Source organism: Triturus cristatus, chromosome 8 (genome assembly GCF_964204655.1).
Source record: "Triturus cristatus chromosome 8, aTriCri1.1, whole genome shotgun sequence".
Taxonomy (NCBI): domain Eukaryota; kingdom Metazoa; phylum Chordata; class Amphibia; order Caudata; family Salamandridae; genus Triturus; species Triturus cristatus.
In genome coordinates, this window is record NC_140591.1 from 1,182,773,930 (window position 1) to 1,182,799,527 (window position 25,598).

The following is a 25,598-nucleotide window of genomic DNA, read 5'->3' on the forward strand; positions in this document are numbered from 1 at the left end:
GTCGAGGTCGAAAGGGGCTTCGTGGACCCTGAACTGCCGAAAACGTCTGAACCAGTTGAAGAACAGGAAGAAGAGGCCCTGTATTACTTCGAGGGAGAAGGCGAGGAGGAACAGCTAACCTACCAGGACTCGACGTTCTCGGAGGCGCAAGACTTAGAGTGGCATGACCTCAATGCCGAAATGCCAGAATTTGCTGGGGGTCAGAGCGGGTGATTTGCGTAAGGCTCCGTGTATCCACTTCTGCTGTATCCACGCGGTCTAGTGGTTGGGGGGAGCCACAGCTGCTGCACAGCAGAGCTGATTGGCTGTTCAGGGGAAGGGGCCAGCCTTAACCTGGATGCGGGAGCGAACGCGCAGCGATAGAGGGAGAGATAAGCCACGGTATTCGGGCTGCCCTCCGGTTAGCGCTATCTGCTTTTTATAAAAAAAGAAAACGAAAACTTTACTGCACTTACTGTTTGACTCTGCACTGACTCAATTGCACTGTGGGGAACGGGGGTGATTGTGCTGCGATGTGCTGATGTTATTCTCATGTAAGCTTTGAATTCTCTGTCACGAGTGTCATTTTCACTTATGGAAACACACTTGCAAAACTGTTATTCATTTGCTGGGGGTCAGAGCGGGTGATTTGCATAAGGCTCCGTGTATCCCTTTCCGCTGTATCCACGCGGTCTAGTGGTTGGGGGGAGCCACAGCTGCTGCACAGCAGAGCTGATTGGCTGTTCAGGGGAAGCGGCCAGCCTTAACCTGGATGCGGGAGCGAACGCGCAGCGGGCGCGCGCAGCGGGCGCGCCGCGGGTCGCCGAAGGCGCGCCTAAGGCAAGCCCGTCTGCGCCCGTCCGCGGCCGTCCGGGGCTAGGGGCCATAACCCCTGGTCCTAGGTTAAGATATTCTGCCGCGGAGCTGCTTCAGTTGGCGACGGGTCATCAGGTGCTCAATAATGCCACCATTGCCAAACTGGATAAGGAAAACATTCGGAGGCCACAGGCTACTAGCAGCCATACTTTTCCGAGAAAAGCACCCCTGAACAACACCAACATGCTCCGGGTCTAAATATAGTGGTCTTGAATACTAGATCACTACAAAAACATCACCTGGAGATTTTCACGCTCCTCCAGGAGGGGGACGTTGACATCCTGGCATTAACAGAGACCTGGCTGGGTGATACCTCTGCCCCAGATATTATCGCTGCCCTTCCTGGGGAATTTGATGCCGTTTGGCATAACAGGCAGGATAGTAAGAGAGTGGGGGGGGGGGGGGGGGGGTGTGGCGATTTTCTTCAAAGCCAAGCTTATGGCCACCAAGATCATCGCAGAGAGCTTCGATAACACCGATTTACTAGGAATCAAATTTTCCCTTAAATCTTCTTGCCTCCTGCTCTTGGTAGTCTACCGCCCGCCGGTGACAACTCCAAGGTTCTACGACTATTTCACTGAGATCGTATCTGATCTCAGCACCCGGTACCAACGTCTCATGGTAGTTGGAGACTTCAATCACCACTGGGAAATGATCCCGAGAGAGCCTCAGGCCAGACAGCTAGAAATGGCAATGTCCTCCTTAGGGCTCGTCCAAATAGTCGATCGCCCATCCCACATAAAGGGACATACGTTAGATTTAATCTGGTCCTCGGATGGGCGGGACAGGCTCATGGACATCAAACACTGTGCATGGTCAGATCATTTCCTAATCTCATGCTGGGCGCCCGTGAATGGCCCTCCTCCACTGGCTCCTCTCATTTGGAGCAAGGTACGGAGTTGGAACAAAATCCAGGCCGAGACTTTAGGAGCGATAGTACAGAGGCTATCTCCTCCCATCCCCGACACAGGCAACATTGATCTAGAAAGCACGACCCTGATTAATACCCTTCAGGCGGCTATTGATCAAGTAGCCCCAGAGCGGGTGGAAAGTATTCGACACAAACAGAAGGGGGCTCCCTGGTTCAATGAATCCTTGAGGGAAAGGAAACAAAGCCTCAGTCAAGCTGAAAGACGCTGGCGGAAAGTCTACGACCCAGTCGAGTTAACTGCCTATAAATCCCTCCTTACGCTGTACAAAAAGGCCATTACTTCGAGGAAAGCCGATTACTATGCGGAGCGTATTGCCAGCGCACCGAACATCCAAAAAGAGACCTTTAAGATTCTGAAAGAACTTAGCAAAAAGCCCGACATCAATCCTGCTGCTACACCCTTTGACTGCAATGCTCTTCAGGTTTTCTTTTTACAGAAAGTAGCCGACATCCTTCTAGAGATTAAAGACATTCAGATCACTACAGGCACCTCGGAACCGCCCTCTTCCTCTCCTCCTAAAGGCAACTCCATCTCCAGCTTTCCGCTCTTGGAAGCAAGTACTCTTTCGCTTCTAGCCTACGGGACCAAGTCCGGCTCCCCTATAGACCCTTGTCCTCCTCGTGTCTTCAGAATGGCACTTATGCTCCTGAACAAATCCCTGACAATCGGGCAGGTCCCTGCTAATATGAAGGAGGCCAGAGTTATTCCACTTCTAAAAAAACCTAGTGCTGATAGAGCCATACTTAAGAACTATAGGCCTATCTCTCAGCTTCCCTTTCTGGCGAAGGTTTTAGAGAAAAATTTTCTGATTTCTCTATCAGCATTTCTAAGAAGCATGAGATTCTCCAGGTCCACCAGGCAGGCTTCAGAGCCCACCATAGTACTGAGTTAGTGATGCTGTCGGTCGTGGATGAACTCAAACGAAAGGCCGATATTAAAGAATCGAGCGCCCTGATTTTACTGGATCTGTCAGCGGCGTTCGATACTGTCTGCCACCAAAAACTACTCTCTCGATTGGCAGACCTGGGCTTCCAAGGTCAGGTCTATAAATGGCTAGAATCCTTTCTTTCAGGACGAACGCAGAGGGTCCAATTGGCCGAGCAGGTATCGGACAAGGGCAACATGTCTTGCGGGGTCCCTCAAGGATCCGCGCTATCCCCCCTTCTCTTTAATATATACCTGCAGCCCCTGGTGACTGCGCTAGCCAAAATGGACTGCAGAGTGTTCAACTATGCAGATGACACCCAGCTCATCCTAAGGATGAAGAACTCGACCCAAGCTCAACAGTCTGCTCAGAGCATACTCAGGTTCACGGTTGGCTGGATGACGGCTAACTCTTTAAAAATCAATCCCGATAAAACGGAGGTCCTTGCCATTTCAACTAAAGGCAACCCCTGGAATGACCTGTTTTGGCCGCAGGAGTTAGGAGCCCCCCCCCATGCCAGCACCTTTGGTGAAAAGTCTGGGTATAAAGATCGACTCTGAACTCTCCATGACTAACCAGGTTAACGCGGTGGTCGGTACTTGTGTCGGTCTGCTGCGACAGCTGAGGAAACTTGCTCCCCTCCTCTCAGTCTCGACCATGAAGACAATTGTAGCTGCTACGATAGTCTCCAGATTGGACTATGGAAATGCTCTATATGTTGGACTACCTCAGAAGCTGACAAATAAACTGCAGATAGTTTTGAACGATGCAGCCAGGCTCATTTTTAAACTACCAAGAAGATTTCATGCTACCCCTCTGCTAAGTGAACTACACTGGCTACCCATTAGGCAAAGAGCAAAGTTCAAGGGTCTGTGTATCACACACAAAGCCCTCTATGGACATGCCCCTGAGTACATAAAAGAACGTGTTCTCAAATACGTTCCTGGACGGGAGTTACGCTCAGCAGAAGCTAGCAGACTAATATGTCCTCGTTTTAACCTCGCATCTAAAGGAGGCAGAGCCTTTTTGATCCTCCTGCCTCAGCTTTGGAATCAGTTGCCCGGAGAGCTGCGGAAAGAATCTAGACTTCTTCCCTTCCGTGGAAAACTTAAAACCCTCCTTTTCAGAGAAGCATTTGATCTGGCTGAAACCTTTAACATCTAAGGACTCAGCCTGTTCTCGTTGTCTTGTTTCTTCCTCTGTCTGAGCGCTATGAGACCTGTCGGTATATATGCGCTATACAAGACTGAATTAACAATAACAAGAAGGAGTAGACACATACCCTCGAGGCCTTCACCACCAGACGATATAGGGATCTATAATATGGTGGTCAAGAATGCTGCACAGACATATGGGGTAAAATTGGAGGAGGAGAAACCCAAGGCTTGCTTTCTCCTGGAGACTCTTACCCACACAAACATGAAGTCAGTTCCTGCCCATGCTCCCTAGTGTGCTGGACCAGGGCAGAGAGGCTTTCAGGGAGCCAGCTATATGTAAATCTGTAACCCCAAGAACAGAGAAGAAGTACAAGCACTCCTCAAAGGACCCTGCATACATTCAAGGATCAGTGCCAGCCGATTCAATAATCACTGCAACAGCTTGGAAGAGGGCCAATGTGCCCACAAATGCAGGACCACCTCCTGACAAGGAGAGTAGGAGAATGGACCTCACAGGGAGGAAGGTAGAACGGAGTGCAGCAATCCAATGGCGCATCACCAACTCCAATGCCCTAATCAACAGACATGCATACTAGCACTGGGAGGAAGTAGGGCAACTCCTGAAGCACCTACCGGAACAGTACCAGCAGAGGGCAACCCACCTGGTAGAGGAGGGGAAAAACATTGCGAACACATGTTTAATGACGGCCTTGGAAGCAGCAGAGACGTCCAGCAGGCATATGATGATCGGGGTGATAGAGAGAAGGCACGCATGGCTTAGGATTTCGGGCTTCAAGCCTGAGGTGCAGAATAACATCCTGAACACACCCTTCAACGGAGAACAACTTTTTGGGACACCAGTTGACGAAAAGTTAACTTAACTCAAAAAAGACAACGAAATTGCAAGGTCCATGGGTGCACTGCAGTTCAGAGGAATGAGAAGGGGTACGCCCTCAAGAAAGCCAAATGGTAGGGGAGACAACCAACCAAGTACCTCGCACCAAACCTTCCAACAAGGTTTTCAGGAAAACGGCCAGGGACAGCAGCAACAGGGATAGCAGCAGCAGAACTGGCAATACCAGCCACGGGGCCAGTCCTTTCGGGGCCGCTCAAACTGACGAGGACAGGCACGGAGAGGAGGGCAACAACCCGCCTCCAAGTGACTTAACCAAAAGGCAGACGCCCACCCAGACAACCCCTCAAGGGGGGCATCCAAAGAGGAAAAAAGTCCCAAAACAGTTTTCAAAAGACAAGCAGTACCCCGAACATATAACACCAGTAGGAGGCAGAATAAGGAACTTTCTCCAAGAATGGAAGAAGGTCACAACAGACAAATGGATACTAAACATCATACAATACGGTTACTGTATAGAACTAATAAAGCAACCTCCAAACAAAAAGCCAAGCAACAAGTCACACTCGGCAAAATAACTTTCACTCTTGATACTAGAGGCACAGTACTGCTCAACAAGGAGGCAAACGAGTACCGTACAAGAAAAGAACCAAGGTTGTTTATTCCAACTACTTCCTTGTACCAAAGGTGGACGAAACACTAAGGCCTATCTTGGACCTACGGTTCCTAAACAAGTTTATAAGGACACAAAGATTCAAAATGACATCTCTGCAAGAGGTAATACCACAGGTACAGGAAGGGGATTAAATGGCAACTATAGATTTAAAGGACGCGTACTTACACATCCCCATCAACAAAGGACACAAACGCTTACTAAGATTTGTAATCAGCAAGACTCACTACCAGTTCACAGTGCTCGCATTCGGGCTCAAATCAGCACCAAGGGTGTTTACAAAATGCCTAGCAGCAGTAGCAACGCACCTAAGGAGGCAGGGAATACATGTATACCCCTACCTCGACGACTGGCTCGTGAAAGCAAGCTCCTACAGCCAGTGCAAACAACACATCCAGCAGGTGATACAAACACTAATCCAACTGGGGTTTATCAATCCATTGGGGAAAGTCGTCAATAGAACCGGAACAGGTGAAGATATCCTTAGGGGCAGAAATCAACACCATACAAGTCAAGGTGTTCCCCAGCACAAAGAGGATCTTGGCAATACTGAAGGAAACACGTCTGTACCGCAAGGGGCAAGTTCTGACAGTGAGGACGGTGAGCAAACTAATGGGAATGATGGCTTCATGCATACACTTGGTCCCAAATATTCGACTCCACATGAGACCATTCCAGGAATGGATACGGCAGCAATGGCCACAGGCAACAGGGAGTTGGGAAGATCTAGTGGTTGTCACACACGCAGTGCATCAGGAAATAGCGTGGTGGAACAAGGAAAACATATCACGAGGGAAACTATTCACACAACCAACTCCAACAGTGACCATCACAACAGACGCCTCCCAGATGGGGTGGGGCACACACATGAACAAACTCAAGGTAAGGGGGTTATGGTCGCAGCAGGATGCGATCAAGCACATCAACTACCTAGAACTAAAAACTGTGTTCCTAGCCTTAAAAGCCTTTCAGAAGGAGCTGTACGGAAACAGGGTGTTGATCCAGACGGACAACACAACCACCATGTTCTACATCAACAAACAAAGTGGAACACATCAGTAGCACTATCAGAGTTAGCACAGGAAATATGGACATTCCACTAGAAATAGACCTATTAGCAATACATCTCCCAGGGAAGGACAATGTGGAAGCAGACAGACTCAGCAGGCAGACGTTCTCATCTCACGAATGGGAGATCAACCAACAAGAAATACATAGAGTAATCCGGAAGTGGGGGACACCGCAAATAGACCTATTTGCAACACACCAAAACTATTTGCAACACACCAACAGGCAAAATGCCAACACTTCGCATCCAGGCAACCAGACCATCAGTCACAAGGGAATGCGCTATGGATAAGTTGGTCAAAGACATTTGCATACGCTTTTCCCCCGATACCACTGATAAACAGCGTACTCAGCAAATGCAGGATCAGCAACATGTCTCTAATACTAATAGCACCTCAGTGGGCCAGACAGTCATGGTTCTCACAAATAGTGGAAATGGCGCAATCACCAGCACACAGATTCCCAAGAAGAAGGGACTTGTTAACAATGCAGAATGGGAGGGTGCTACACCCAGAGCCAGAGAGGCTCAGCCTAGCTGCATTGCTCCTGAAGACCAAGAATTTGCACACCTCAAACTACCGGCAAGCACAATGGCAGTGCTCAGGGAGGCAAGAAGACCTACCACAAGAAAGTGCTACGTATCAAAGTGGAAAAGATTCTCCGAATGGTGAATCAGGGAGAAACTGCAAAGGAGAATCATAAGGGAATCAACAGTACTAAAATACTTAACGCATCTACTACAAAGTAAACTAAGCTACACATCCCTAAGGGTGCACTTAGCGGCGATAGTGGCTTACACAAGAGGAGAAACTGGGAAAAGTTTCTTCACCTCCCAAGTAGTTAAAAGATTTCTAGAAGGAGCAAAGACAATCGCACGTCCAAACAGAATGCCGGCACCGGCATGGAACCTCAACGTGGTGCTAACTCAAATGATGAAGGCACCTTTTGAGCCTATTCACAAGGCTACACTGCACATGCTCACGCTAAAAACAGCCTTCTTAGTGGCTATCACATCACTGCGAAGAGTAAGTGAATTGCATGTGCTAACACTTCAAGAGCCCTACCTGCAAATACACAAGGATAGGATTGTAATGAGAACAGACCCACACTTCATGCCAAAGGTGGTGTCACGGTTCCACATCAATCAGTCAACCCAAATACCTAGTTTTTTCCAAAAACCAGCCACAAGCACAGAAAGGGCGCTACACACACTGGACGCCAGGAGGGCGGTAATGCACTATATAGAAAGGACAAAGGAGTGCAGAAAGACAAAACAGTTCTTTGTTTCCTTTACCAGCAGTGTTTTGGGCCGACTAGTTACCAAAAATACCATTGCTTGGTGGATTACACAAACCATACAACTCTGCCACAAACAAGCAGGACAACTGTTACAAGGAGCAGCTCATGCTCACTCAACAATGAAGAAAGGAGCTACAATTGCGTTTCTAGCTAACACACCAATTCAAGACATTTGCCAAGTTGCAGCATGGTCTTCAGTGCACACGTTCACTAAGCACTACTGTGTAGATATCCAAATGAACAAGGAAGCGCAGGTGGGACAGAAGGTCTTACAACACATATTCAGTAACCAGAGCTCATCTTCCACCCACCCACCACAATAAGGGCAAACTGCTAAAAAGTCTATGCACAGCATAGTGAATCCAGAAAGATTCACGATGCAAAACGTATCGGTTCTTACATGTCGGTGTAGTTTTGCAGCTTGAAGACTTTATGGATTCGCTAGCGAACTCACCCTCCTCCGCCAGAAAGATGAGACAGGAGGAAGGGGATTAAAACTGGAGAAAGACTTTACAAGATTAAAGGAGAAACAAAAGTAACACAAGACAAGAAAAAAAGAATCCGAAGAGGGCGACCAAAGGTGGGAGCTTCCAGAGGAAGCGCGTCGACGTCACGAAGGACACCAAATGGTGTTATGTCGACACCCAACTGGGCCCCGAAAGAAAAAAAAAAGGGATGGAATAATACAATTCTGGACCCAACCACTAGATGGTGGAATAATGCACAGCATAGTGAATCCAGAAAGTCTTCAAGCTGCAAAACTACACCGACAGGTAAGAAACTATACGTTTTCTTTGACCAGCCTAGCTTTAAGGTCGGTCAGCACAAGTTGCCTGTAGGAAAGTGGATTATTATGTGGTGTGGCTGTGAGACCTCACCATGTAATTATATCACACCCTTTATCAGTCCTTTAAGAAAACCTTTAGCTCGGTCCTTAGCTGTGGCACAGAGCAGTCAGCCTTATTTAATCAAAGGAAAACATGTGAAACATTTACAAGTGCCAAAACAACAGGCAATTAAGGAACACAACACAATCAAAATCTGACACCAGTTTATAAACGTAAGAGTATATTTTTATCTTTCAGTTGACACTAAAATGATAAAACTGTATTGTGGGGAACTGGAGATATTTTTCAAATGCAATAAATCTTTGAAAGTGGTTAGTAGCCAGTGGACTAAGACTCCTGTTCAAATTCTCTTGGACTAGCCCCAGTGAGTTGTGGACAGTCACAGAGACCACTCGGGTCCAGGGGGATAGGTATCTGTCACTCTGTGCAGTCTCCAGTCCAGTTCTGAATCCTTATGTTGGACCACTATCAAAATCAGTGGTCCTGGTGCAAGCGATGCAAAATACTGAACATGCTGTTTCTTTGATTGCTGCGGTGATGGAGAGAGAGTCCTCTTGAGGGCAGTTTTCGGCCTCCTGATTCTAGCTCCCAAGATCCACCAGCGGGTTCCAGTGCAGGTCTAGTTAGAACTGGTCAGTGGTCTCAAGGCAAACATCAGGTTTCTTGCGCTTTTCTTCTGCTTTCTTCAGTTGGGACTAGGAGAGTAGTACACTCTGGCACTGTGCAAGGGCCAGGACTCACTTTCTCAGCATGCACCAGCATCAACAAGGGCAAGTCCAATAGCAGGGCAGCTGGTCACTTGCAAGCAGGCTCCTTTAGTCTTTTGTGGGCCTTTGGCTGAACAGGGGACTAGCCCAACTAGTGCTTGGAAAACACTCTGGGCTCGTTGACGTGTGGATAGTTGGTTCAGCCCTTGGGACCTGTCTCCACTTCCTCAACTGTAGGCTCTGTCCTCTTTTTTTTTTTTTTTTTTTTTTTTTTTTTTTTAGTGCTCTGGTGCAGCAGATGCCACCACTTCTTTCTTCAATCCAATGGATCAGCAGGCACAGTTTTCTTCTGTCTTCTCTGGTCTAGCAGTTGTTTCAGTTCTTGGTGCCATGGGTACCACTTTTTTACCATATACAAGCTTGGGGAATTTGGGAGTTTAACTAGCCAATGGGCTCCCAGGGGTGACTCGACCCACCTGGTCACTACCAGTATGGCCAGACACTTCTCTTTGGGTCTGGAGTTCCCAAGCCCGACCCTGTGGCTACCTTGGGACTACTCTTGCTTTGGTAAACCGGTTTGACAACAGGTTTCCCTGTCCTTCCTGACATGCCAGCCTGTCTGCCTAAGCAAAGAGGGGTCCCTGACAAGTGGGAGCTACATTTGCTCAACAGAGGCGGCTTGGTCTTTGAAGCTCGCCATCTGTGTTTCACACTGTGCTGGCCATCGTGCCAGGAGGAGGTCACACCTCCTCTCATGGCAGTTTTTTTTCCCTTCTAGAGAGTCGTTCACACTTCATCTTCAGGAAGGGAGCAGGCTGCTTCGGACTGCAGCAGCTGGTTTTAACATAAACGGCTGCTGGGAAACTTTGGTAACAAAGCGGCAACTTTCTAAAGTAGTCCTTTGAAAAATAGTCACATTAAATTCGACTTGAGCAACAAGTGGGGTCTAATGTACCACTTTTTTGATACCTTGAAGTATCAACTTTGGTAGTTCCATTTAGAAGTTAGCACTAATTAGTTGTAAGTGAGAGCCACTTGATACTAGTCAAAGAGGCAATCAACCTTTCCACAGTAAAAAACACCAATTTTATGTTTTTTATTGTAGAGTCCTGTTTCACTGAACCCATACATGTCTTCCGTTTTAATATCCGCACCCTGCCTCAGGGCTGCTGAGGCCTACCTTAGGGGTGACTTAGAAATATTTAAAAAGGTAACATTGACTGAGCAAAATGGACTTTGCAAAGTCGAGGTGGCAGTTTTAAAAACTGACCGACTAAGCTGCAAATGGCTAGGGACACATTTTACTTTGTCACAACATTGGTGGCACAAACAGTGCTGCAGTCCACTGGTGACACTCTGCTTACAGGCCATGGGTACACACCGTACCATTTAGTGGGGACTTATAGATAAGTTAGCTGATGCCAATTGGGTATTAGCCAATCATATATGTACTGTTTTAAGGGTCAGAGCACATGCACTGAGGTCTGGACAGCAAGCCTTGGTGCATTTCAAAGTCTTTACACCTGTAACATTTAGCACAGAGTGGGACAGAAAAGTGGGGGTGATCCTGCGCAAAGAGTAATTTCCTTACATTGCCTATTGGGACAATATTATTTTTTTTAATTTATTTTAGAAGTTTTATATAGCGCTCGCCTGACCAGAGGGTATCGGAGCGCTTCACATCTGTTACAGAGCAGAACAAAAGAGAGCAATACATAAAACAATAGAGCGCGACTTTCCGAATAAGAGTATTAATAATGTCAATGATGAAGAGTTCCATTTCGGGGTCTTGTTTACAACGCATCAGAGAGGAGTGAGGTGTCAAGTTCAGCACTCCGACTGCTCCTATTTGATCTCTAGGGATCGATCCAGGAAAAGGATTTTGAGCTGACTTTTGAATTTAGCGAAGGAGGGAATAGTTCTGATGTGGGGGGAATAGCGTTCCAGATTTTGGGCCCATTTCCGGCGAAGGACCTGGCCGCGGTTTTTTGTTTTCGTTATTTCAGTGGGATGAATAGTAGGGTGTTAGAGCTTCTGAGGTTCCTGTTCTGACCTGCTTTTTTGAGTTTGGCATCCAGATATTCGGGTTTGCCGGTGTGAAGGGCTTTGTGGGTGAGGCAGGCTGTTCTGAAGTTTGCCCGCATTTCTATCGGTAGCCACTTGAGTTCTTTGAGTGCAGGAGAGCTGTGATCAAATTTCTTCATTCCGGTGACCATTCTGGTAGCCGCATTGAGAGTTGTTTTCAGAGGAGCATGATGCATTTGAGCTATTCCCTAGAGGACTGCGTTTCCATAGTCCAACTTTGACAGCACCAATGATTGGGTGGCTTGTTTGAGATCGTTGGGCGGGATGAAAGGTTTTATTTTGTTTAGTAGCTTCAGGTTAAGGAAGGCGCTCTTAGCCGAGATCTTAATGTGTTTGGTCATGTCTAGTTTTGAGTCTAGTGCAGAGGTCTTCAAACTTTTTTGCTCTGAGCCCCCTAAACAAAATGTTTCGAGGTCAGGCCCCCTTCCAAAACTTTATGTATAGATTGGGGAAGGGGGAGGGACATGGCTTCGTTCAGGGGGCAGCCCCCCTCCTCCCGGCAAACAATCAATCACAGAGCTAAATAAACCATATTTACAATACTTGTGCCTCAGTAGGTACTCCTAGGTACCATTCAGAAAAAAATTCCAATACCTAATTAGCCGGCACGTGCAATTAATACGGTCCACAATGAGTCCTGAATATATCCACTATGTGTTTCTCAGAAAATGTATCAATTTCCTTAGTGCACAATAACAGACACATGAAACATTCGATTCACTGAACATAATAAAAGATGAGCAAAGTGTCCCCACTAAAACAGAAGAATATGTGACGTTACAACGCGATCAAAATGATCGCGGAACGTTACATCGCAGTTTTTACAACGCAGGTTGTTACAACGATTTGCACTGGAGTGCGCAGGACTTAGGAATAGTATGATTTACCATTCCAACCCCAGTCTACGTACAGTAGGGAAGGTGTTGGAATAGTAAATCATACTATTCCTCAGGTTAGAGCACCATCCAGCGCAAGTTGTTGTATCGACTTGAGTTGTAATACCCGCAATGTTAATGCATTGCCATGCAATGCCCGCGTCGTAATGGATGTTTCCCAAACAGAACCACAAGGAAAAGAAACAACATATTTTGACGTCAGCAATTTTAACAAGCAAACTAGCAATGTGGGGACAGTGAAACTAACATGTACTGGAGCATGCTGCACGGAAATCCAGCTGCATTTTTCACACATTCATTCATTTATTCCCCTGTTGCCCTCCTAGAGTACATCTGACAAACCTACCGACTGTCTCACATTTCTGATTTCCATAACCTCTTGTAATTTTCTATTTGCCTTTTCCACCTTTAGCATGTTCAATTCATCTTACTATTTTACCTCACTACACATCTTTTTCCTCCTGAACCTCCTGTCCGCGTTCCTCCTCTTCCTGTTTTCATAGCCCTCCACCTCCTTATCGCCCTAATTCTAATAATATAGTATCGCGTGCACTTTTTTCCTTAAATAATCAATCAACTACGGACCCAAAAAGTAAATAACAAACATTACAATTTATGACGCCAATAGCTTTAACTTTTACAAATACAAGTCCTTTAGTGTGAAAACACAAAACACATTTTTTTGTCTTTTTAAGCAACCTCTTTGACCCTGCCAGCACATTTACTGACCCCTGCTCTCACTGTTCTCCGGAATAAAAGAAGACAGCCTGGAAATGCAGCAAATAAAGATCGCAGCACTTCCAGGCCATCTTCATTTACATGCATCTGCAGTAATATTCGCGCCCCCCTGGGAACCCATCCACGACCCCCCAGGGGGCTGCGCCCCACAGTTTGAAGACCTCTGGTCTAGTGTGATGCCTAATGATTTAACAGAGTCGGCCAGGGTGAGGTTTCCATTGAGCGCATCAATAGCTTTTAACCACTCGACCATTTGTGGGTTCTCTTCTTTGTTCGATATGAGGAGTAGTTCGGTTTTGTCTTGATTCAGTTTTAAGTGGTTACTTGACAGCCAAAGTTGCACTTCCCTTAGTATGTCATTGAGTCTTTGAATGTCTTTAACAGATGGGATTTCCAAGTAAATTTGAGTATCATCAGCATATAGGTGGAAGGGAATGTTAGCTTTTCTGAGTAGGGGGGTGAGGGGTTCCATGTAAATGTTGAAGAGTTGTGGGGAGAGCACTGACCCTTGAAGGACTCCCCTGTTGACTGGGTGAGGGTCGGACTCCAAGCTTTTGATTTTGATTCTCTGGGAGCGATTGTGAAGGAATGAGGAGAACCATTTGAGGACCACCTCGTCTAGACCGGCCCTTTCCTCGAGAGCCTTGAGGAGAAGTTTGTGATCTACTGTGTCGAATGCTGCCGATAGGTCTAGGAGAATGAGGAGGCAACATTGGTCTGAGTCAAGTGATTTGTGGATATCATCGATTATGTTGAGGATCGCGGTTTCTGTGCTGCAACCTTTCCTAAATCCCGACTGATGGGAGTTGAGGAAGTTGGTATTGTCCAAGTGTTGAGTTAATTGTTGAAGTACACATCTTTCTAGGATTTTGGAAAGAAGAGGAAGGTTGGAGACGGGTCTGAAGTTGTTTAAATCATTAATATCCAGGCCTGGTTTTTCAGCAGTGGGGTGACATGTCCCACTTTGAGGCAATCTGGAACAATTCCGCTTTTTAGGGAGCTGTTTATAATCTTGCACCAGAGTGGGGCTAGGGAGAGTTTCAGCTTTTTGAGTTTAGCGGGTAGAGGGTCTAGGGCGTGAGATGACGGTTTGGAGGTGGAGATCAGTTTGACTATCTCTTCTTCTGCGATGGGATGGATGAGTGACCAGGGTTTAGTGATGGGTAAGGGATATAGTTACCTAGAAGGGTAAACCCAAATGACGTCACTGGGACCTGGGTATCGAACAGTACATTGGAACAGTGGTCCCAGTATACAGATTAAAGCACATAAAAGAACCAAAGAGTTACATTCAATTTAGAAAAAGGATTGAAAAACAGTGATATGCTTGATGTACAGTGTTGTTTAATCACACTGAACAAACAGTAGTTCATAACATTTGCTAACACAGTTTAAAGTAGTGCCCCGGGAGAACAAGGGATGAGGGGTGAGGGTATAGTGATTGAAGTGAGGATGAGTAAAACAGTGTGTAATTCACAAAATCAGGTATTTACACAACAAGAGGGCTCATATTTAATGCCGGGTTATTCACAGTATCTCCCAAAGTTGGAAAGCCATAGTTTAAACCAAAATCACAGTGATAAATCGCTGTTGGTCAAACTGGCTAGTGTGGTTGATGTCGACGTTTCGACCCCTTGAGAGTGGTAGGTAAGTGTGTCCCTTACGCCGGGGTCTTCCTCAGGACAGGAATGTAGGAGGGGGGAGGATGGGGGCTGGTTACCTTGAAGGGGCCATGAAAAGGCCTGGGGAGAAGAGTGTGGGCGCGTAGGCTCCAGACTGGCAAACAAGAGCAATCACTTGGGATGGGATTGATCCATGAAGGGGTAAAAAAAGGCCATGCCGCATTAATCTGGTGTGCCTTGAAATGTTCAATACTCATGTTGTCACTGCGTCGGGCAAAATGCTCCGTATTAAATAGTCTCGCTCGCTAGAGAAACGTCTCAGTCCGTTGAGGGGATACCTCTAGCGAGCGAGATGATTTAATATGGAACATTTTGCCCGACGCAGTGACTATATGAGAATTGACCATTTCAAGGACACCAGTTGACGAAAAGGTAACTCAACTCAAAAAAGACACCGAAACTGCAAGGTCCATGGGAGCACTGCAGTTCAGAGGAATGAGAAGGGGTACGCCCTCATTGGGACAATATATGCACAGCATCTGGGACATGGTAAGCAATATCATTCTGGCAGTCCTGCAAGAGTTTAGGTCCTTTCCACTTCAGACTATTCAAGATGGCATCCCTTATGGATATTCCTTTCAATGGATTTCACCTTTTGGTGAAAAAGCAGATTCTGTTTTGGAGCACGTCAAAGAAAGCCGATGGTGTGCTTTTTGGGCCTTGCAACACCTGTCAGACTGCTCCCTCATCAGTATCGGCCCTTCTGAGGCTACTCCAGAGGTTTTGCATGCAGGCAACGCTTGGCCTCCTGCCCCAGTGACAGTCTTTGCAGCCCTTTTGTGGAGATCAGGCACAACGTACAGGTCAGTGACCTTTCAAGTTCCCCAACCCCTGCAGCATCAGCCTGCAAGTCACTTTAGTTTACCCTTAGTGGCGCACGTCCACCCTGTGTGAGGCAGAGTCAATCATTTTCTCGAAGGGTGGTGGCCTGCGTCCAAAAGGTGGGTCCTGCAGATCGTTCAACAGGGTTATACCCTTCCATTGCTTTCCAATCCTCTGCATGGTCTGTCAACACCTGAGTGCCTGTCAGAGGAGTGCCTGTCCATCTTGTTGCAAGAGGTGCAGGCTCCCCTGTCCAAAGGGACCATAAAAAGGGTACCAGACTCTGTAATAGGAAAGGGCAGGTTGTTACTCCCCTATTTTCTTTTACTGGAGAAGGATCCACGCCTTTGTACTATTCTAGATATTTGCTCTCTGAACACCTTCTTGCGGAGGAACTTTCACAGGTTCAGTCTGCCGTGAATCAGGGCAAATGGATGGCTGCCTTAGACCGGTAGGCTGCGTACTTTTATGTGTCCATCATCCAGCACCACCAACGATACCTGCAGATCAAGGTAATTCAGGAGCATTTTCAATTTACACTGCTTCCCCTTCCATCTCTCAAGTGCCCCTCGGGTCTTCGCGAAGATGATGGCGTTGGTCACAGCACATCTTCGGAGGTTGGAAATACTGGTATTCTCTTACTTTAACGACTGCCTATTGAAGGTGGGCTTGTCTCAATCAGTAGTACAACACCTCCAAGCAAGGGCCAACCTTCTGACATCCTAGGGGTTTGCGATCAATGTGCTGAAGTCAGTCCTGACTCGTTAGAAAAGGCTTCCCCTTCATAGGCGCCGTCTTGGATAGGGTGCAGGCCCGGACCTTCCCTTTGTCATGACCAGTCCAGGACATAGGGACTATGATCCCTATGATTCAGTTTAGGTTCTCAGTGAGAGTGGTCTGAGGTGTCTTGGCCTATTGACCTCTGGCATCTTGCCCATCGACAATGCCAGGTGGCATATTTGGACTCTGCAGTGGAATCTGAACTCTCAGTGACCCCAGCACAAAGGGAACCTGTCTGAATCCATCCATGTTTCTGAGGAGACTAAAAAAAAAAATGGTGTGGTAGCTGCTTTACTGTAATTGTACCAGTGCAGACCGCTATATTTTCCCTGCCCAGGGCTGACAGTGGTGATGGAACCGATGCTGCTGGATTGAGGAGGTCATTGGGACGATGTAAAACCAGAAGAATATTGTCTCCAGCGGAAACCTGACTCTGCATAAACTTGTTGGAGTTGCGGGCCACTTGTCTGGCGTTGAAGACCTTCCTGCTTTCCATCAAAGGGAGGCTGGTGCAGGTTTTTCATGGACCGCATCAACACCACCATGTGGTATTCTAAAACGTAGGGTGGAGTAGGATCCTAGGTCCTGTGCCAAGAGGCTCTAAACCCTTGTAGTCGACTGGAGCATCAGGGCATCTCCCTGTTCCTGAACACCTGCCGGGATCTTTAACCTCCAAGATGGACAAACTCAGCCGGCGGTACCTGGCGGATCACAGATGATGGTTACAACCTGAGGTGGCACAAGGCACCTTTCAGCAATCGGGAGAACCCTTTCTAGATCTTTTTGTGACCTTTGAGAACGCACAGTGTCAAAGCATTTGCAGACCAGAGTTCCCAAGAAGGCTGTCTCTAGAAGACACATTCCGACTAGAATGGAGGTCTGAACTCATGTTTGTTGCCCTTGCCTCTTCTGCCTGAAGCTCTGAGGAAGGTCAGGAACGACCGGGTCCAACTCATCTTAGTGGCTCTAGACTGGCGAGTTTGGTACCTGAAACTTCTGGATAAGAGCATCTTTCCTTTGATCAGGTTTCTGCTTCAGAAAGATCTTGTTTCAGAATTGCTTCATATCTATTCGGTATCTATTCTACATGTGAGGAATCTGAGGTTAGAAGTATCCATCAGAAGAACAAGTTAATTACCTTGAGTAATGCTCTGTTCGCGGCATGTTTGGCTGTAGATAATGATTTGCATACTCCTGCAATCAAGTTTTGGGTCCGAATGTGTGCAAGTTGTTTTTCTTCTAAGAAGATTTTCGAGTCACGAGGTAAGGTGACTCCTCCCCTTGGTAATAGTATGCATGGGCATCGACTCCATTGTTAGATTGTATTCTTTGTGCCATAGGGTTTGGATGTGTATTACGGTGCTCCGGACTTGCATACACTTCCATACTTCGACTTCTTGTGCAGTGTTTGCCTATCTACAAAATAGGCAACACTTATCCTTGTTCAAATTGCCAGCCATTAAGGCTTTCATGGAAGGCTTTAAAGGAGTAATACCACCGAGAGTCCCACCTTCAAATGCGTGGAATCTCAATATTGTTTTCGTAAAACTTATGGGTCCACCCTTTCAACTGTTACACAACTGCCCCCTCCAATTTCTATCTTCGAAGATTGCTGTCTTAATAGCTATCACTCAACTAAGGCATGTCAGTGAGCTCCAGGTACTAACTTTAGAAGAACCATTTTTTCAACTACACAAGGATAGGGTGGTTCTTCTTACCAACCCAAAATTCCTTCCATAAGTAGTGTCCCCTTTCCACATTAACCAATTGGTTGAACTGCCTGTTTTAATCCCTCCACCAGATTCTGTAGAAGGAAGAGCTCTTCATTCACTAGATGTCAGAAGAGCATTAATGTAGTATATTGACAGGACAAAAGACTTTTGCAAAACAAAACAACTCTTTGTTGCGTTTACACCCCCTCATAAAGGAAAGTTCATTTCAAAATCGGGCATTTCCAGATGGATCATTAAATGTAGCCAAACATGCTATTTCAAAACCAAAAGAACTTTGTCTATACCCCCAAAAGCATCTCTACTCGTAAAAAAAGGGGCAGCCATTGCTTTCTTAGGCAACACTCCCATAGTTGAGAGTTGTAAAGCAGCTACATTGACTACATCAAACACCTTCACCAAGCACTATTGTGTGGATGTTGTAGCACGCCAATAAGCTAATGTAGGACAGGTGGTGCTACGTAGACTTTTTCAAACAACTACAACGCCTACTGGTTAGCCACCGCTTTTTGGAGGGCACCGCTATACAGTCTATGCTAAGTATATGTATCTACAACCACACATGTCTCAAACTGATTGTTACGTACTCTGTAAGCATCTGTTCTTGGCATTTAGTGATGTACATTCACATGCACCCACCCTCCTCCCCGGACACCTATGGTTGTTGCAGTTCTTAGCTATACTTTTCATATGCATGGACATCTCTTTACTGATACTTGTACTCCATTCTCTCCCTCTTCATTTATTTTAAGTTGTAATAGAATAGGGTTGAAAAGGTAAGTGGAGGTCATGTTTTCTGTGTCCAAGCAATTAATAATATTAATGAGTCTCCCAAAAAGATGGCACTGAGATCAGCCACTCTTGATAGGGGAGAGAACTGTTTACCAAGTAGTTTCTGAAAGGCAGAGATAAAGATCATGATTCAATGAACAATAGATCAGTGAGGAGTTGCTTTACATGGGTGCTCCAGAAGGAGTTCCGGGAGGCCAGCAGAGTTCGTTTTTCTTTCCAAAGTAGGAACTTTAAGAAGCCTTCATTTGTCCTTTTGATGTCATGCCGCGTATGAATATGGTTGACTATTCTTGAAATTAATTTGTTTGATACAACATTCCATTCTAATTTTTGATTGGGGTATACATTTTGCAAAGTGAAACCGGGACATAAAAAGATTTAATAAAGTGTCTAACCAGCTTTCAATTTTTCAGGGAAAATCCTCACAGCTGTATCTTACAGAAGAAGGAAGGTACTTAGCTTTAACTGCTTTAAATAGGAGTTCATCAGTGGGCCCTGTGACGACCTTATGCAGTTTTCAAAAAGTAGATGCTAGGGTGATAGCCTTTAGATTGAGGCTGGTGAGATTATATGTGTGTGGCCTTTGCGATGAGGTAACCCAACTCGGGAGTTGTTAATAGAAATACTGCTGTTTTACCTAATTGCCATAAAAAAATGTCCCCTGCTTCTTTAATTTCCTGCCAAATATAATAACATTGCTTTTCACCAGGCTGATGGTTAGCTTTTGTGATCTGCAGTAAATGTTAAGGGCTGCGAGTTGGTGTTGTAGGCCTACCTTGGTTGTGTCAAATAGCACTGTGTCTTTTGTGTACTGTTGAACAGGAATCTGAAATCCACCTAAATTGGAGGGACAAGAGTGGTAATCAGTTAGAGATGGACGTAAATCAGCAATATATAAATGAAACAGCAGTGGAGCTAATGCACACCTTACCTTAAGCCTCTCTTTGTAAAAAGCGTGGAGTGCAGCAGTGCCTTTAAGTTTGATCTGTACCAAGGTTCTAAATATAAAGTATGATTTTCTTGTGGCACAGAATGGAGAGAGATTAAGAACCCTAGTTCTGTAGCTTTCTTCTTTATAGAGCCCTGTTGATGGAGAAATGTATAAAGCATACATACAGATTTTGCCTGATTGGATACGCTTATTGATAAGCTTCAACCAGGGTTTTATATTACCTGATGTCCAAGAATTGGCCTGAAATCAGTCCAATAAAGAGTAAACAGCCTACGCTCTTCTACCCAAACAGGATGCCACGTTTTTGCAAAGAGTCCATCCAAAGTGTAAAACATAGCAATTTCTCTTAAGCAGCTTGGTCCTTTCTTGTTTAAAGGGTTAAGAATAAAGCCTCTCCAAGAATCTGGAATGTATGTTATTTAAAATTTCATTAATGAACAACGTGAGGAGAACAGTCCCTAATAACCCCAATGCTACCCCAGTTACTTATTTAATAAATATCTCTCCTAGGAAGTTCTCAACCCCCCAGCCCCCCCCAATGCTGAAGCCACTCCCACCTCCGATTCCCAAGCCCATGCACCAATGCTCTTGATGCAGCGCGGAAACCTGGGTAACGGGAAACAGGACAAAACCTCGTACCTAATATATCCTCCCTTCGTCACAGACCAAAATTCACATCAACACATTCACTCAATACAATCATTTGTGGGGCCCATAACACCAACATTCACACTTCACTTCTCACTGGCCTGCACTTACGGGAAGAATAACTGTTTCCAGGCGCTGACATGAAAGGAATACCTTATAACCTATAGAGAGAAAATGTATTTACACTTCTATACACTAATGCCCTTAATACTGCACATCCTAAACATCAAGATACTCCTTCCACGTGATCGACGGATCAAATTAGTTGTTTTGAGTTTAGTGATTTAGTCCAGCTAAAACATACTCAAATTCCTGATTTACTCTCTATCAATAAACAACCAAACACATGTTCTTGTTAATCAATAATTTGTTTATCTAAATAATGCAAGAATTTAGTTCCATTTAGTAAATTTATTAATCATTACGCAAATCATAGAACACCATATTTACCTATTCTGGCTATCGGTCGGCCTCTAAGTCATCAAATTTAGTCGTCAGCACGCTACAGTCCTAAAGATCAGGTCAAGGACCAGAGACGTGCAAGTATCGATCAGTGCCCATTGATCTCCTAAAGTCCGTTGTTCATCAAGAAATTGGGCAGCGATTCAGTCTGTCAAAGATTCAGGAATACAGCAGTCGTCACCGTCGTCTCCGTCAGCATGGAAATATTCAGCAGCAGAGCTATTCCCTCTCTAATCTACCGTCTTTTATAATAAAAGTAATGACAAAATGTAACATTTGCTTAGTTTGGGCTCTTTCGATTGGTTGGTTGAGATCGTCCGTTTCGGTTTCGCACTGTCCATGATGTCATATTGTCAGGCATGATCCATTCGGTTCTTTGCATAAGTCTTTTGTTTGAACATTTGGCAAGTGTCCCATCGTGACCATGCTAAGGCTCATCGTGTTTGGGGTCAGGCTGAGGCTACTGGTACGGGTGGTTGGCACATGCGCACTTGGTCTGAAACCTCGTGGAATGGTAGCCGTCGCGTTGTGTGTGTCAGGCGGCCATCTTTCTTTAGGCCCAAAGGATAACTTAAGCAAAACAAACACAAAAAGTAATTAAAACATAGAAATAACGAATAAAATGTTAAACCCTCACTAATTCCCCTATGTGCTTGTAATTATCTAGCTTATGGCGACATTTAAAGCGTTCATATTCACCCAATGATGTAATCTGGTGCAACATACGACAAAGTCACGAAAGCAACATATATCATGCAATATTCTATTTTTCTATTATTAGTATGCGTACACAGGTTAATTACAAATTATTTTAGCCATGCAAATCCCACATATGTTTTCATACATTAGTAAAGTTGATTACATTTTCACTCAAAACATTAATAGTATTATGATTAATAGATTATTCTAATTAGTATGAATATGCAGAATGGGGGGGTTTACACAATTTTGTACTACCCGCTCCATCACTCTCAAGGTATGTATCTGGATGGAGAGTTTAACATTCGCACGGCGCAAGGATTAATTCTGCCCTTGACAGAAGAGAGATTTCCCCTTATTTTGCATCTTTCATACTGAACAAAATGGAACACAGAAACAACTTTATTCTATGCCCTTTTTGTCAAGTCTAGCAGGTATTTTGGTAGGTATAACAAGCATTCATTTCATTCATGTATCTGTGTCTGTAATACACTGTGGGATATGGGTGGATAGACCTGCTCTGCAACTGATGAAGTTGCTTTGCAGCAAAGACCAATCGCCCTCTTGCCCAAGATCACTCTTAGTGCCACACACTTACTTAGTCGTTATCCCATCCTCTTTCTTCCCTGCCAGAAGTCCTTCCAAACATATTTTCTGGCATGCTAGAGAATTCAGTTCGATATTGAATCGCACCAGTCCACTATATTTCATCCAGCTTCTGTACCCATGACATCCTCACTGCTTTCGTTTAACAGTTAAGCACTTCTCTTGTCTGTGAAATACCTACTCAAGACTTAGCTTTTCAATAACTAGTTCCTTCAACCTCAAGACATTTTGAGCTAACTCTTTCCTAACTCTCCTGGAGGGAGATAAGAAAGTGACGTCAATGATTGTAAAAGCTTCCGAAATCGTCAGTTTATAAGCACTAAGCGGTCATTGTCCTCAGACTTAGCAAGCAAGATTTGACCTCTGCATTTCCATGTTTGAGTCGAAAGAGCCCACAGACTGCGATTGATGCAGAGGACTAATCCAAGCACTCGGATTGAAATGCCTCAATGATAAAAAATATTTATTGGAGAACAAAGTGATGACATGGAGAGGTGTTCATTTAATTGATGATTTCTCCATTTTTGTCCACCAGTTTGAATGTCGATGAAAAGAACAGCATGTTAGAGAGAGGCGCCTGTATTTTAATGTTATTAAATTGTTAATATATCGAGCTCCGATTGACTTCATAGACCAGGCTGAATCTGCATTGCACAGAGCTGTGAATTCTTTGTTGCTGCTACAATGTGCATGCTCCCTGGCATAGCAGCTGCTTGATGAAGTCTGTATAGACACTGGACACTTCGTATAAAGTTCACAATGTTACTGAAAGAGAAAAGTATTCCAACGTTGTGATACAGTATACCCCATGGTCTTCAGATAACAAGAATTTCTGCATTAGTGTTTTCAAGGGACTGTCCCATCAGCTGTAGAAATTAGGGCACATTTCTTTTTTCCTCTCAAAGTGGCAAATTATTGGCAAACTGTATAATTACATTAACCTGGTTTGAATGGTAGATAACTCTGTTGCCAAGAGCTGAACTAAAGGCTTCCCGCAATGGGGTTAAGTGATGGGGAACTATTTTGCGGAGGAGCTGAACTAATGTTTCCAGCAATGCAGTTCGCTAAGGGAGGACGTACCAAGTTCTAATCTTGAAATAATTATAAGGTTGAAATACTGTTATTTAGGAGATGAGAAGCATTGCTACCATAATTATTTCATTTTAATTACCCCGCTCCTCACCCTCCATCCCCTTAATTGTCCCCTTGTTTTTTATTTACTTTGGAGAATATGGTGGATAGAAACCTGCTTTAAAAACATAATTCATAATATACAGTTGGGTGAACCAGAAGGTATTTGCTGCCTTAGAGCCTTCTTTATAGTACTTATTTAAAGAGTCTTGGCCTGTTCGTGAGATTGTTCATGTTTTTATTTATCTGTAAGTTTTCTCCATCCTGACTGGCATCCCTGAAGCATTCAACACTGCATCATTCATTAGGCTTGCTCTGTGTTTAATTTTATGAATGTTCTCAGAGCACTCGGACCACAAATTATTCTCCTGTCTTTACCGATATTTGGGGGGGGGGGGTGTTATAGCAAAGTGAAATTAGCACTCTCCTATGATCCTTGGCAAGTCTGTTTGTGTCAGTGTGCCCCTGTCAAACAATGAGGGAAGGATCACATTCACATTTCCCTATGTCAAGGCTAATTGGAGATCTTGACTGATAGAAAACCTGTTCTTTACCTAGCATGCATGTTCTGTTGTGAGTATTTACAATTGTTAATTTCTCCTTCAGGTGAATTTGTGTTTTGATCAATTTGTCTACAAGCTAGCTGACCAAATATTTGCCTACTATAAAGTTCTGGCTGGAAGGTGAGTATTTAGACAGCATCATGCAAATGATCTCCCCTTTGCTGTATGCTACATTTTAATTATTTTCTCTCCGTCTTAACACCCTTGTTCTTGCATTTTCAACAGTCTTCTTCTAGACAAGCGGCTTAGGTCTGACTGTAAGAACCAGGGGGCGACTATTCCATCACCACCATCCAACCGGTATGAGACACTGCTAAAGCAAAGGCATGTGCAGGTGAGCAATCTCCCGCAAGCAAGGTCATAATAGAACAAACAAACCACAATTATTACCCGCTGTGAAAGTCACCTTATATCCGTTTTTCAAAGTTTTAACTTTCTTTCAAAAGTGAAAGATCTGTGTATACTAACCAGAATTGTTTCCTCACCAGTAAAATGATGTGCGTGGAGGCAAAAGACTACTTAGCCTACTGATGTTTGAAACATTTTAAAATAGATCAGCTGTACCCAGATAAAGTGTGCTTACACTTAAGCTAAGGATAGACAGACAGGGCACTTGGTAGAAGTTGACAAATGTACCCTCTGTTTTTAAATCCAAATGGAGGATAGATAGGTGTGAGGAACTTTTGTTGCGTTTTCAGTTATGGGCTGTGTAAATCACCCTATTGTGTTTAAGTGTCTTTTAATTGTAGCCTGATCCTAAACCTTGTATTTCTAATTGTGCATCATGGCATAAGCAGTATGTGGTCTAACCTTTTCTTCTCCATATCATTCCATTCAGCTTTTGGGTAGGTCAATAGATCTCAACCGCCTTATTACTCAGAGGATTACTGCAGCCATGTACAAGTCACTAGAGCTGGCAATTGGGCGGTTTGAAGGAGAAGACCTGACTTCCATAGTTGTAAGTATTACTTTCCAAAGTCTCTTAGCACAGATAAGCCCCACTTCTCCATGTTTTGATCTGATCTTTATCATTTTGTACCCAGTTGCTGGTCCACCGTTTATATTTACGTCTCGCCTACCGTACAGCACAAGCTATATGTTTGCGAAAAGACCAGCTGTCCGCTTACACTGGGCATAAAGCCCGCCCACTGCTTACAATTGGTTAACTTTCTTGTCACTCAAGTGCTTGCTTTTTATTTGTTGGCTTGAGTGAGCTTTTATTTGTCTTCTTGTGTTTGTCCCTCCCCTGGAATATTGCCTCAGTACTTGTGTCCTTCTACTACTTACTTTCCAGGCACTATTTTCTTTTTTTTTCCTTGCCCATGCTCAAATGTATTTTCAAGTCCGCCCCTGACAATTTTAAAGATCCAATCAGGGCCAAAGTCATCTCACCACGTATGAAGAAGTACAAGTCTTCTCCCGATGATTCTCTCTAAAATAGATTTCATGGTCTTGTATACCGCCAGATAGTGTGTCAGCCAAGACACCAGGAGATGCCCCACCCCCAGATAAAGAAAGCAAACCCCTCCACACTGCAAACATGTAGCAATTGGCTTAACCACCCTATGGCACATTGCCAATTAGTAGATTTGCTGCTGAGGTACAATAAGTTTCACTGGGAGTAGAAGGAGGCACTTGGACATCACCTATCTAAATACTTCAAGAAAAGTGGTGACAAGCTGATTGTGCAAACGG

General features: G+C 44.8%; 1 protein-coding gene across 2 annotated transcripts in view; it reads left to right on the top strand.

Annotated features, from left to right (window-relative positions):
- The window catches only part of CYFIP1 (cytoplasmic FMR1 interacting protein 1), a 517,233-nt gene that overhangs the window by 204,248 nt on the left and 287,387 nt on the right, over window positions 1–25,598 (top strand). For both annotated transcript variants that reach the window (XM_085622863.1, XM_085622862.1), the window contains exons 19-21: window positions 23,947–24,023; window positions 24,129–24,237; window positions 24,742–24,861. In XM_085622863.1, coding sequence (XP_085478989.1) covers window positions 23,947–24,023; window positions 24,129–24,237; window positions 24,742–24,861 — 306 coding nt within the window. The remainder of the gene's footprint in view (window positions 1–23,946; window positions 24,024–24,128; window positions 24,238–24,741; window positions 24,862–25,598) is intronic.